The 14307-nt window shown below is 44.1% G+C and overlaps 1 protein-coding gene across 1 annotated transcript; it reads right to left on the bottom strand.

The window, feature by feature from the left end:
• Positions 1-2768: 2768 nt before the first annotated feature.
• On the bottom strand, positions 2769-12468 carry LOC137880414 (thrombospondin-1-like). Its single transcript, XM_068721780.1, has 22 exons — positions 11520-12468; positions 11330-11413; positions 10532-11091; positions 10333-10411; positions 10155-10244; positions 9949-10058; positions 9456-9581; positions 8904-9000; positions 8614-8787; positions 8337-8513; positions 8064-8237; positions 7694-7974; positions 7386-7604; positions 7169-7276; positions 6607-6766; positions 6358-6476; positions 5778-6012; positions 5403-5630; positions 5046-5317; positions 4853-4950; positions 4603-4742; positions 2769-4505 (listed from the first exon to the last, which is right to left on the bottom strand). The coding sequence occupies exons 2-22, from the start codon at positions 11391-11393 to the stop codon at positions 4498-4500; spliced, it is 3519 nt and encodes a 1172-aa protein (XP_068577881.1). The 5' UTR covers positions 11394-11413; positions 11520-12468; the 3' UTR covers positions 2769-4497.
• Positions 12469-14307: the final 1839 nt, after the last annotated feature.

Genomic DNA, 14307 nt, shown 5'->3' with positions numbered 1-14307 from the left:
TGTATAAACATACCTTGTGATTGTGCATTCAATACTAAGCTATTCAAATAATACACAGGTTCATATATGCATGTTTTTATTTTAAAGGTACAGTGAGTAGGGTGGCCGTGCCACTGCCATTTATAAACACACCTTGTATGATAATCATGCATACAAGCTATTCAAAATGATGTTTTTATTTAAAATAAATGTGGAATCCTAAATGAGTGATGGCTTATTAGTGCCACTGCCATGCATAAACATACAATGCTGAATTATTAAAATAATGGACAGATTCATGTTTGGGAGAAAAAAAGGAAAAAATGTAATTGTCTAATCAACCCAAAATTTCGCGGACCCTCTGCAGTACCTCCGCTGACCCCCTAGGGGTCGCGGACCCCCTGTTGAAGACCTCTGCAATTGACATTGTATAGTAGTATAATATAGTATTTCTAACTTATTTGGCAAGCGGTGGAAAGACTATTAGAATATTGTCGTCAAGTAAAAGTACTGTTACTTTAAATACATTTTACTCAAGTTCAAGTAAAAGTACTTGTGTAAAAACTACGTTGAAAGGCAGCGAAGTGATTGTTGACGTCGGAGAAATCAGCTGTGTGTTGTGGTACTCACCTGTCCGAACGGCACCGCGCAGTCCTCCACAGTCTGCTCCAGGTTCAACTTCTCCTCTCGTTCATTCTCAACGCGTAGTATAAGCAGTCCACTCGTTCCCTCTGCCCCAGTATAACCGTATCCCATAGTGCTTGCTAGCTCCCGGCCCGTGAACGCGGCGGCCCGTGAACCCAAACATTTCGAACGAATCATTTCCGGAGTGTCACCTCTCTGCACGTGGAGCTTTGCCTTCCTGCGGCCGCAGAAACACCTGCAGCTACAGCTGCTGATCGTCTCCTTCTTCTGTTCCATTCTCACACAGTTTATCGGGACTTTTTCATGAGACTTTTGTTTTTCCTCTGTAACTAATTTGACTTGAAATGTAGAGAGGTACAATACTTTGTAAAAGTAAAATGACCGATTATTAATAATACTCAATAAAGTACAAGTACACAAAAACTACTTCGTTACAGTAACGAGAGTACATGCAATTTGTTACTTCCACCCTGAGAGCTGCTATTTTGTATCCTAATTGGTCTCCTTGTTTTCAATATGCAGCAGGATTACATCCCATTGTTTTTATTTGTGTTTATGGCCCTGCATGAGGAAACAGAGCAGCGGGGGCCACCCTTTGTATTAACCTAAGTATCATAGATGAGAACAGAAAATTACAGCTATTAGATCTAATAACCGGGTACGGTGGCCGCAGAATGTTCTACTGCTCACATAAACACTCAGCTGATAGCAGCTGCTTCGAGGTTTCTGAATTCTGAACACTATATTGTGTTTACTCTAAGTCCTCTCCTATAAAATATAGCATGTCTCTGTTAGTAATGTTAATGAGGACACAGGGATGAAGTGTGTTCCACAAGAGTGAAAGTCAGATCCACCTCAGCATTCCTGTCATTCCTGCCTCTATAGGTGATCTGCTTCATGTGTGGGTCAGATTAGTATAGGATCTTCTGAAACTGGACCCTGTGTCACCTCTTTCCAGCTTCATTTTCATTAAAAAGCAACTAACAAAAGATGGCCAGCTGTGAGAATGATGACTTTTGGTTTGTTTAGGAGATTTAGGAGCTGTTGACACGGTTCCTATATTTGCTCCTTCTCGCGCTGTGCGAGTAGCAAGTCTGCACCTGGCTGATCTCGGCCCAGAGGTCCTGCCTTTCCTCTCTCCCGGCACTGGACACTTGCGGGCCTGTTCGCCTCACTCTTCACCTCGCCCACACATTCTGACCCCCTTCTGAAGGGAATTATCTCACATTCCTCTGGGCTGAAAGCACGCCGGCCAGGTGAGCCTCCAAGGTCAAACGAGAGCCCTGCTATCAGTGAAACCTGCAGCGTTATCTGCCCGGAGATCAGACCAGGTCCAACACTAGACTAGCCACATGTCGTTCGTAGTCAGTTCATAAGATTCCCATGCAGCGTATGTATACGTTTTTACGAACGCCATTTGTGATGTTGACACAATATATCTTCAGGAGGGAGGATATGTCGCTCATTTGGGGTAATGGAAACAACAGTGAGCTCCATGTGGTGAGAATGAGGTCACTTCTAATGTAAAGAGACCTGCGGCGTACTGAGACTGTCTGGGTTTTTTTCTGGCACGACCCTCACTGTTGCCTTAGATTGCAGCTCTTTCAGGCCCTGTGAAACATTTAAATTAGCAGTCGGAATTGTGCTCGCCGGTGATAAACTGGTGCGGGGTCTTTAAGCGTACTGTAGACAACGAGCGGCAGACCAAGTCCACGGATACCTCATCTACCTTGAAATAAGTTTTATTGAGACGTTTTTTATGACAAACTGTGGAATTTCAATGCACAGTCTTACTGGCAAGAGTGGACCACAGCAATAAGTTTACGTCCCCAAAGACAGTGAATTTATCACTCTAGAGTGAAAAATATGTCTAAATGTCACGTGGAGTTTTTGTAGTTTGAAGCGGTAAGGTGATGCCTTTGTAACGTGTGAGCGTGTATGGACGAGCTGTGTAAGTGGGTTATACTTCATGTTGAGTATTCCTGCTGTTGACTCCCAAGGATACTCCCATTTTCCAAGACTTCACCAGACTCAACTAATGGATTCCAGCACGCCTCGGCTCCTTTTGCTTTTCTAGGGCCTCAATCAGAGTAGATATGTGACGTCCAAAAAAAATCATTGAGAAAGACACCAACCGACCAAGATACTTTTTCAAAGTGTTTATTGTTCACTTGACATTACAAAATACCAGGTAGGAGTATAAACAGCACTTTGGGTAGAAACTATAGTACAAAGTTTATAGAAAAGCTTCACTAATAATTAAAAAAAGACATACAAAAAACAAAATAACAAAGACATCCTCATGTCAGTGTGCAAATAAGTTTATACAGACAGAAACGCTTCCATATGAGGCTACGCTTCTAGATAAATTATTTAAATAGCATATATCTACACAAATGAAATAACCTCAACATAAAACAAACATAATAATTTATCAAAACAAATGCACAGGAAATACATATAGCACAACATAGTCCAGATAACATTTCTTTAATCCTTTTACGTTCCTGTTTGGGCTTCTACAAAAATATCTTATATACAGCATAAAAATTATACTAAAGTCTTGCTTAAAAAAAAAAAAAGAAGAAGAAGAAGCCAACCAATTTATACTCTGATGCTAAGACATGTGATTCTTGTGCATTGCTGGCCTCAAAACAAAAAAGAATTAATGAGGTAATATTTGTACATAAAGGGTTTCCTTTGATTTTTCCCTTGTCAGAAATGTAGGCCTATACACAAAAGCTCAGGCACACCAGTCATGCACACTGTATGGATATCTAGAGATACTGTAAGTGATCTTTTACTTTTACTGTTTTTGGTCAAATGTAATGCTTTATTTTACCATTAGCGCATAGTGATTTCAGTAAATTGGAACGGGTCGGGGGCCAATATTTCAAGATGCAGAGATGAGTGAGAATTAAAGCCCCTATGATGAATAAGTACATACAAACAGCCATACTTACAATGGTTTACTCGAGACGGGAAATAGAGCTAGACTGGCCCTCGCTGTTTACGTCCCTTGACACGTTCAGTAAAGATTAGAGGTATGATCATAATATTTGCTAATGATTACTGTTCCATAGCAGTGTTAAGTGCACCTGCTTCGGGGGCCCTGTGCTGTCCTAAATTTTGTGCTCTCCTCATTTCTTCTAGTGCTCTTTCCTGAGAAGACCTTTGAATGTTTCGGGCCAGCTCTAAGCCTTGGCTAAATACGAGACCTGGTGTCTGCCGGTCTGTGTGGGGATGGGGGTCGTTAAAAGAAATCAAAATGGAAAAATAATGATGCGGTTGTCTTCATAACTATGCTTGTCGGGTGGCACACATGCACAAACACACAAACAACATTCACTCTCTTTGATAGTAACAGTCAGTCCATACTGTCCATGGTCCCTCAACAGTTCCTTCAAGGGGTATATTCACCCCAGCCTACGAAAGTTCTCCTACTGCTTTCTTCATACTGACCAGTCCACAGCAGATGTCTATTAATGCTCAAAAAATATAATATTTAAAAACAATGGAACACTCTTCCCTTTGGTCCCTCGTCCACAGAAGAATACCGCCAACAGTTCAGGTGTGCAAAGCAATAAAATGTGGGCTCCCCCTTCAATGCAGATCAGAGCAACAAAGTGAGAGGGCCAATTTCTTCTGAGCAGAGCTGCGCTCGCAATTTGAGTTTTGGTGCAGAATCATCATTGAACTTTCATTTGGCTTTAATGTCCTGAGGTCAGTTTACCTCACATTAACTCACTTGCTCGTCATTCCTCCAATGTGCAGTTCTCAAAAGAAAAAAAAAAGTTAAAAGAGATATCTATCCAGGTCTTGTATTATATATTCATACTGACGAACATTCTGCTAGAAGGCTCCGTGGTCCAATTATGTATCTGAAAGAAATTATAGCGAGAAAACACCTTACAAATAAAGTCTAAGGCGATGGAACCATTCTTTTTTTGGAATATCAAATAATCGTTTCGTGCTTACCTTTGCATTCGTATTTGAGGTCTGAGAAGTAAACCATCTCCTGAGAGAAGACGTACAAGCCTAGCCGCCCACCAGCGTACGTCTTGTCGTAGATGTTTCCAGAATCAGCCATGATTCTCTTGCCTTCGTACATGACCACTCTAAAAAAAAGAAGACGTGATCGCATGAGCTCATTGCCGCTATGATATAAAAATATGCAGATGTCGGTAATTGAATGAAAGGGCGTGCTTCTAAAAGGTTTTGAACTCACCTAATAAGTCCAGTCTTGGGTCTGTGGATCAGATGCCATCTGTAGGCAGTGAAGTCCTTCCAGCCGATGTTCTTGGGGTCGTGCCACAGAGTGCGAACCTGAAAGGGAAGAATCGCAATGGTTAGAATGAGAAAAGTGTCAAACAACGTGTTGAATGACGTCTCCAACCCCGAGTCAATGACTCTACTCTCACCTGTCCTGCGGTGTCTCCGGTGTGCCACAGGGCGTTCCTCAGATGCTCACCGGGCCCAGTGGTGGAGTTGACCACTTTGATTGACAGGCCCGAGTAGCCTTGAGCTCTTGTGGGTGTGTGCGACCAGTAGGTCTGCGTGATCTGCTTCCACATCACTGTGTAGAAGCGTGAGCTGGACTGGTAGCCAAATACGAAACCGGCGTAGTCGTCGTCTCTGTCCGTGTTGACGAAGAACGTTCCGCTGAAATCCACTGCGCTGAACTCATCGAAACCTGAATTAAGAAAAGAGACGGTTTAGAAGCGGTTCGCTGCCACTCTATGTCCACGCAGCGAGATGTCTGTCTGTATATTACGTACCAACAGCAATGCCAGGATCGCAGTTGACAGTCTGCACCAACTCCTTGCCCTGATGCCGGACCACCCAGTTGGGGTCAATCTGTGAGGTGCCCTTGGGGTCCAGAGGAACCATTTGGAATCTGCGGAAGTCTGTTTCACTGATGGCAAAGTTCTCCGGGCACACGTCATAGATGTCCAGAATACTGTCTTGGTCAAAATCGTCTTTGCACACATCGCCACGGCCATCGCCTGAGAGGACAACATGGAATATGGAAATCACAAAGATGGAAAAAGGAGCAACAAAACTAAACCCAATTAAGGCCAACTTAGGCACTATTTATCAGGTAGATGGTTTCAAAAGACCACATATGACACAACGTTGAAAGACTGACTCACCATCAGAGTCCAGCTGATCAGGGTTAAACGCCAGCCTGCAGTTGTCCTTGTCATCAGGAATGCCGTCGTTGTCATCGTCATGATCGCAGGCGTCGCCCTTGCCGTCCTTGTCGTGGTCTGCCTGGTTGGCGTTGGGAATGTACGGGCAGTTGTCCAAGTTGTTCTGATGACCGTCCTCGTCGATGTCCTGGTTGTTGTCGCACTTGTCTCCTATGCGATCTGAGTCAGAGTCGAACTGCGGGAGAACAGAATTCCTTTACGATGAGATTCCCCCAACTCACACTATGAGACTCTTGTCCTCACTTCAAATAACTCCCTTCACTGTTCCTCAATGTGAGAGGTGCTACTGATTTAAATGTAGCCCCTTGTTTTCAGGTATGCAAGCAATGTCCTTTCAGTCAAGTGTCCAGTGCCCTTGCACCTCTTTAAAATGGATGAATAGAGAGCATTGCACTATTTTCCCCTCAAAGCCGTCAAGCTACTCTCTGCCATTAAAGCAGGAACTTCTACGTAGTTGCATGAAACATCGATCTATGTTACCCGGCATGGCTTGTAATGGTCGGATGAGATCGTACGCTACCTGATCGGGGTTGTGCTCCAGAGGGCAGTTGTCACAGTGATCTCCCACCCCGTCCCTGTCGGTATCTCTCTGGTCCACGTTGTAAACATATGGGCAGTTGTCATTCTCGTTCAGAATGCCTGTTGAGTATAAAACATACTTATTTTAGCCTACAGGACTGTGCAAATGCTTTTTTTTTTTTTAAGATTAAGGAAAGGCTTTAAAGATAAATTGGATGGAATTTGGTAAAAAAAACAAAAAAACACTTACCATCACCATCAATGTCAACAGCACAGGCATCACCCTCGCCATTGCTGTCAGTGTCTGTTTGGTCGGTGTTGGCCTCGAACACACAGTTGTCACAGCGGTCGCCAACATCATCTCTGTCTGCGTCATACTGGGCAGGGTTGTACACTCTTGGGCAGTTATCCTAATTTTAAAGAGAAATATCAAAAGCACAGCTATATTACTAAAATGGATCATTACTCAAATAAACTATAGCTATAGGAACAAAACTCTGCTTGTTTTTTTCTCTCCGTTTTCCTGGAATGTGATATTCCACTGCAAGCGAGCTGGTAATTTTTTACCACAGCATTTTTTTTCTTGCCCAACTTTCCAAATCCACACTAAGAATTATGGGCAACAAGTCATTTTGTTCTCAGTTCTGTCTTTATCCTATGCTACATGTTTTCCACTCTCTGGTGAAAGCACAAAAAACATAGAGACTTTACATTCCTACTGCCCAAAGGAAGGACGGCTGCTGCTGATTGCTATGTCTGGTCTCTGAGGAAAGCACACTTTGGGGCTAAAATGAAGTGCTTCGATGACTCACCCTATCATCGGGGATCCCATCATTGTCATCATCATGATCACATTCATCACCCAGGCCATCTTTGTCATGATCCTCCTGGCCAGAGTTGGGAAGGTTGGGACAGTTATCCTGTAGAAGAACAAGGGAGCGGTTAAGGAGGCAGTCGTCACAATAACAGAGTGCAGATGGGTAATAATGGCCTTTTTTATTCATGCATGTCCATGTGGGGTCTGGCTACCTTCTTGCAGTGGTAGGTGGCATTCTCCACACAACGCAGGTCAGTGTTGGGCCATCCGTCCAGGTCGCTGTCCTCTCCGCAAATTCGGCCATTCCCAGCATACCCTGGCTTGCACTCGCAGCGGAACATGGACTCGGAGAAGACGCCCAAGTAGATGCAGTTTGCGTTCCTATGGCAGTCGTGGCTGCCATCTTGGCATGGGTTACGGGGTTTGCAAACCTAAAGAAAAGGACATGGAATTTTTAAAAAAAATGCAAGCAGGTAGTGTACTAGCCACACGCACACAGTGAGCAAGTAATAACTCAAACCTGTTTTTTAGCAGTCGCCTGTTCCACTCCTCTCCCAAAGGGCTGAGGACCGGAGAAACGTGCAGGACAGGGCATACAGTTGTAACCGGGCTCAGTGTTCTCACAGCGATGGACTCCGTTATGCGTGTGGCAAGCATCGGGGACCTCTTTACATTCATCAATGTCTTTGCAGGCGATGCCGTTCCCAGAGTAGCCAAGTGGACACCTGCCACACCTGAAAGAGCCATCGGGGAAGCTGTTGCACTTTGCTCCGGGGAAGCATGGGCTGGAGAGACAACCGTCTGTAGAGAAAAATAATTGACACTTTAATTAGTCATTTGTTGGTGAATTACTTATTTCTATGTTTTTGTATTAAATCTGAAATGCTTACCAATAGGGCAGTCCTGTTTGTTGCACACTTGAGACACAGAAGCATCACCAACACAGTCCTTTCCTCCATATTTGGGGACAGGGTCGGAGCAGAGACGTTTGCGGGTCTGGACTCCTCCCCCACAGGTGACAGTGCAGGTGTCCCATGGTGACCAAGGTCCCCAACCTCCATTGACTGAAAAGTGTCAAGAAAACAACATTTTGTCAGTTTGTCCCCTTGAATTCAGACACTCTGACATATTGTTTATACTTTGCTACTGAAATTTCAACTCACTAGGACAGGGCGACTTTTGGCAGATTTCAGTTTGACGCCCTTCTCCCTGGCAGTCCCTGCCACCCATCTGCGGTGTGGGGGAGTTGCAGAGGCGTATCCGGGTGATGACGCCCTCGCCGCAGGTCACAGAGCACGAAGACCAGGGAGACCAGTGGCTCCAACCGCCGTCCTGTTTGACTGTGAGCGACGCATACAAAATGAATTCATCATGCTCTCAAACGGAGAACGTTTATCATCACAATGGCTGTGTTTAAAAAAAAAATGCTGAGGGACTTACAGCGTTTGTCACATTCCTGGGGGTAGCAGTCACGGGTCTGGACAGAGGTGCCCTCACAGTTGCTGTTGATGCGGTCGCAGGAGCGTCCGCGCTGCTGGATGCCCCGACCACAAGTCACCGAACAATGGGTCCAGTCAGACCAGGGGGACCAACCATCCTCTGCGTAGTCTCTCACTGTACCGGGGGGGGGGGGGGGGGGGGAGACAAAAAATGACCTCGGGGAAAAGATATCCAGAAGGAAACGAAGACAGTCCGATGAAAGTAACGAGCAGATTTAAAAAGAAGCTTACGTGTTCCACAGCGAGGGCAGCACTCTCCGTCTGGCACGGTGGCGTTAGCACATGGGATCAGAGGGCAGGAGATTTTGCGACACACGGTAGCAGAGTTCTGAGCAGAGGAACAGTTGAATTAGTACAAGAATAATGAGTGAGCTGACTGGTTGACTGGCTCCAGAGCTGGTGCTGTTCCAAGCCTAATTGCTCTATTTCACAACGGAGGGGATCTTTATCAGTGACATGACACTCCTGCTGTGTTGATAGAAAACATAATCCTCACTAACACTCTCCCACTAACACCTAACTAATTACACAATACATGGGGAACCTTCACTCGAGGTTGCTGGTGGGAAAAAAAGAGAAGCCCCCGTGTGGCTTTGTTGCTAGTTGAGAAGAAGTGTTGATGGCTTTCAGACAGAAGAGATGCGGTTATAAAGGGCGGGGGGGGGCGCTAACATAAACACTATTATCACTTCATTACAGCAGGGATACAGGAAACACGGCGGCGTCTTTCCTCAGCCGGCTTGTTTAAAGGCTGCATTCCAGCAGGTGTGACATGACACTCACCTGGCAGGTGCACTCGGTGCAGCTATCCACGGTCCATTCATCTTTGTCGTTGTGCACAATGCCGTTGTGGATGCAAATTCCAGTGTGGATGTTCATTTGCTTTTTCAGCAGTGTGTTGTCCTCAGACTGGAGGGAAAAGAGAGAGAGAGAGAGAGAGAGAGCGAGAGAGAGAGAGAGAGAGAGAGAGTTGCTTAGGATAGCGCACGGAAAACTTTCACTTTGCCAAAGTTCCAATACAAATGAATCACTGACCGACACCGTGATTAAGACATTGCTTGGCTCTAGCGAAGCAGTGCAAATGCGACCGACAGCCAAACATATTTGTGTATTCACATGGGTCTCATTAAGGACTTGGCCAGGCACTGCCATTACAGCGACAAGTGGCTACGCACTGGGAACGCGTTAACTGGAAGCGGAGGGAAAGACGGAGACGGGAGGAAAAGAGGGAGTGAATGATGACAAAGAGCAGACCCTGGTGGCCCTTGGAGCTTACCACTTTGCGGAGCTCATTCGACAGCTGTTTAACGACAACGCCGAGTCCCTTGAGCTCCTTAAACATGCCGGCGATGTCCTCACAAGAGAAACCGCAGACAGACTGCACTGCTGTATGCAAGAAAGAAGGGTCCAATAAGTTACTTCGCCTCTTAAAGCTTAAACATCGATGAGAGGAACAGAGACTTTGGGGAGGAGAGGGCTCACCTTTGGCTTTGTGGCCGGTGTAATCGGTCCTGATGGCCGGGCTGGAGCCATTGACTGGGTTGTCCAGGGTCATGACATCAGTTAAGGTAGCTGCAGGGAGGAGAGTAGACACATTCATTTCTGTCCACTGGAGCACAATGTGGCGTTTAACGGCAGTTGATCTAGTTTTCAGACTTACCTCCACTCTGGCATCCCTTATTTCTCAGTATAGCATCAAGAGTGGTCCCAAAGACAAAGCGCACATTTTGAAGCACTCCCTGTGGGACAATAAATTCCAGTTAAGAGACACGTTTCTGTGAGATTCAGATTCTATCTTACATGACTAAATATCATTTTTCATCATTAGTAATTGGGTGAGCCAAAACACCAGAACTCACCATGAATTTGTCCCTTACAGCTCCCTTTCCAATCCTGAGCCGGGCAACGTCTGCCACCTCCTGGGACAGCACTTTGGAGATTGGCAAATCCATCTCTGATACGTTGATCTCCTCACAGCCGACAAAAAGCTGCACCCGGTCGTCCTGAACGAACAGCGTGATGTTCTTCCAGTGTCCGGTGGCCAAATCGGCATCCTCGATGGACACGACCTGCTGCTGGTTCATGGTGGAGTAGACCACATCCAGAGTGTTCGCCTTCCCGTTGGAGATGATCTCGAAAACGGGTCCGGAGCCGTCATTCTTCTCGATGGTCAAAACGCTGCCCCTGGTTTTCTTGAACTGCTTCAGGTTGACCAGGAGGAGGAAGCCCCTCTCAGCCTGGATGGAGTCGAGGAGGTCCCTGAGGTAGTTGTCGGGGAGCGCGGGGATCAGGTCTGCGTTGAGGACCTTGTATGCGGGGCTGTAGGGATCTGCACCTTTGACCAAACTCACTCCGTTGTTCCTCTTGTTCACCCGGGCCAGATCAAATAGGTCATACACACTGTTGTCATCCCGACTCTCTGCGGTCAAAGAAAAGAAAAGTTCAGGTTTTTTTCTCTCATAATGACAGTAAATAATATTTAATATATTTAGTATTAACAACAGAAATAAATTATAAGAAACTTTATTATAATAGAATCCATATTACAAAAATGCTATAGTGTGTGAGTATCACAGTTAAAGTCCCTGCAGGAATGAATACTAAATATGGAACTACTTCTAAAGAAAGGTAGAAAAATAACGTTTTTCCATTCTCACCTGCCAATCTTGCTCCTTCACAGCTCCAAAGCATCAACAGCAAAAAGATGCCACACAGCATCATGTCGAAACCTCAAGTGGTCCCTGATGCAACCAAGAACAACACACACACACACCGTTACGGGACATCTAGGCAACATTTAGCAATTAATAAAAAAATATATGTTAATAGATGAAATAGTCTACAAACCTTTAAAAAGAAAATCCCCTCTGGAAATAGATCAGAAAAAAAAAGTCCTCACTTGTCCGATTTTGTATCCCGTTTCTCTTCCTTTAGAACTTGTCGAAGCTCATTCGTTTTGGGTAAAAAGTCTCTCTGAGCTCCTGTCCGGGATGTATTCCGGTGCTTAGACTTATTCTACTGACTTATCCTACCGATACAAGTGCTATTTAAACAGTTTGAGGACATTCCTGAGGTAGTGCCTGCACCAATGGGATGGCTGCAGGAAAGAGGGACGGACTTGTTTTCTTACCTCACAGCCAGTCACAGAAACATCCGCGACGCACACACAGAGGAGGAAAAATGCATTCCTGAGCTAAATTTCCATCACCGGACAAATATTTCATACACGTACTGGCGCCAATATTTGGTCCTTTCCGGTCAAATTAAAGTTTAATGATTCGTCAAATAGTCTTTCATTTCATGAAGCTGTCATTTTTCAACAGAAAATAAATAAAGATTTATTTTAATGATCCAAAATAACTAGGCCGAATTAATTGGGTAGATTACTTATGAAGGGGTTTAAAAGTCATATAAAACATTAAATTATATTCCATAACCTTCGGTCATGTATTGATTCCAGCTCTCATTTACGACGTACAGAAGGCTATTTAGCTACTGGTTCATGGTGTGCTTCTCATTTAGCTATTCCTAGTCTGGCCACCAGGGGACTCATTGAGTAATGAATGTGTACTGGGTTTAGAGGTTCCCTTTATGTCTATAAAGTGTAAAAATAGTTCAAGGAATGAATGACACATGCACGTTCACACCAAGCACAGCACCAAAGTAGACTTCAATAAGAGTGAGACGATCCAAATGAGTGGAAAAGTTAATTAGTTAAATATTGTGTTTATACCGGGTAAATTACTTAATTGCATGTTTCATGAGTTAAACCTTTACACGCTAATGTTCAATTAAGAAAGGCCAAAGATAATACACAAACAATAATTAAATAATTAGCTCTTTTTTTTTTTTTTAAACGTAGGGGTTGGGCCCTCTCTAAAGGATCTGAAAAAAAAATCAAAAAAAATCTGAAGGGTTGTTAAAAAGGAGAGAGGGGAAAAAATGCTGCTGCACAATTATATTGTTATTGTATTATATGATTCTAGTTCTTTAGGCCTTGAACATTTAATTAAATGATAACATCTGAGAAGTTTGAAGGGAAAATGTAGGACCTGACAATGAGCCTCAACAACGCACTGATTTTTGGAAAAGGCCACAAGCTTAACATATTTGGGACCACTTGTTTTATATTAACTGTGTGTTGTATTTTATAAGCTCATCGTGGTTTTTTTTGTCCCTGAAATGTAGTGTAGTAGAAGCATAAAGTGGTAGATAATGGAAATAGTGCTTGAGTAAATGTACAAAGTCACTTTTCACCACTGTCCGTACCTTTTGATCACTAAGACTGTATCAATTAGCATCTTTGTAATTGTTATGAACTCAAATATTTGCACAGATTCCTTCCAAATCATGACATTGTTTATTGCTGCGCATTTAACCTGTGACCTCTTTCTCTCCCTCTTCTTTCCCAGATCAATCCTCATGACAGACTGGTCTCACTTCACCCGTTACCCAAGATGCATTTGGCTTTTTATTTCTTACTCTTAGGATCAAGCCAGCATGCAGACTTGTGGACACAGATGAAAGAGAGTGACAGGAAAGCACAGAGGTGCATTCATTCTGTGAAATAATATTAGAGGGACTGTTTCGAATCTATTAGCTATATGGACCAGTGACTGTGGTGACACACAACATCTGGATACCTGTTCTTCAGCCGGTGCATACACACCACAGGACCTCAGACTTGTTATGATCTCTGTGGCACACAGGACTGACAGCATGTAGTACTATGTAGTACTCACCTTGGTGAAACCTAAACCTACAGGAAGTGATATGGGGGTAATAATGCGTCGCCGGTCAAACTGTCATTCAAATGTAAAATGGCTTCATGGCTGTGAAATGGGATGAAGGTGGTATGAGAGTCTTTGGTTTCATGGGAAAGGTCCTTGGGGATATCATAGGCAGGTGTGACTGGTCACTTCCCTGTGGGCGTGACCGTGAGCTCACGGCGTGGGAGGTGAAACTGACAAGACTGTGTTGGAGGTGCAGAGACTTGCCAAGCTCTGATGAATACCCAGTGAAGTGAGCCAAAACTACAGCAGAGACAGATAGCAAGTGTTTACTCTGAGTGTATCCCTTAGCGCTAGTTTCCAACTGGGGGCGCTTACACTTACACGTCAGGGAGTGGGAGAGTCCGTTTGTGTTTAATCGTAGAATTTCTCTGCTACTTTCTGCATGGGCTGAAGATAAAAAAAAACCCCACCCAATACTGACAGGAAGTAATGACCTCATGTGGGTTAGATTTCTGGACCTCACTGGGTCAGCTGTGTGTCAGACTATGTTTAATATTAATGTAATACTGTACATTATATATACATTGCTGTCTGTCAAAGCCCACTGAAGCTTTTATATTTCATATTCAAACCACCTAGTATGAAGTCTAGTTGAGAGATTTAGGTGTACTGAAGAGCCACTTGAAACCTGCCACTGTAGGAAGTTTATAATATAGTCAGCAGGAGTAGCAACCATGGCTGCGCAAATAAATAAAACAGCAATACTAGCAGGAAAAAAAACAAAAAACCCTGTAACTTTAGAATGTGTTCAGCAAAATAGTTTGACATGTTGGGAAACACACACACACATTCACTTTCTTGCCCAGAGTTAGATGAGAAGACTGACGCCGCTCTCATTAATA

This window comes from Cebidichthys violaceus, unplaced genomic scaffold, assembly GCF_023349555.1.
Source record: "Cebidichthys violaceus isolate CVI_PGR_0920_01 unplaced genomic scaffold, fCebVio1.0.p SCAF_28, whole genome shotgun sequence".
Taxonomy (NCBI): Eukaryota; Metazoa; Chordata; class Actinopteri; order Perciformes; family Stichaeidae; genus Cebidichthys; species Cebidichthys violaceus.
This window is presented reverse-complemented; position numbering and strand designations above follow the sequence as displayed.

Coding starts and splice junctions, on each gene's coding strand:
- LOC137880414 (XM_068721780.1), bottom strand. CDS start 11,393: ATGATGCTGTGTGGCATCTTTTTGCTGTTGATGCTTTGGAGCTGTGAA. Junction 10,412..10,531: donor CTGTAAGGGACAAATTCATG/GTGAGTTCTGGT, acceptor ATTGTCCCACAG/GGAGTGCTTCAAAATGTGCG. Junction 6,013..6,357: donor TGGAGCACAACCCCGATCAG/GTAGCGTACGAT, acceptor GTTCTCCCGCAG/TTCGACTCTGACTCAGATCG.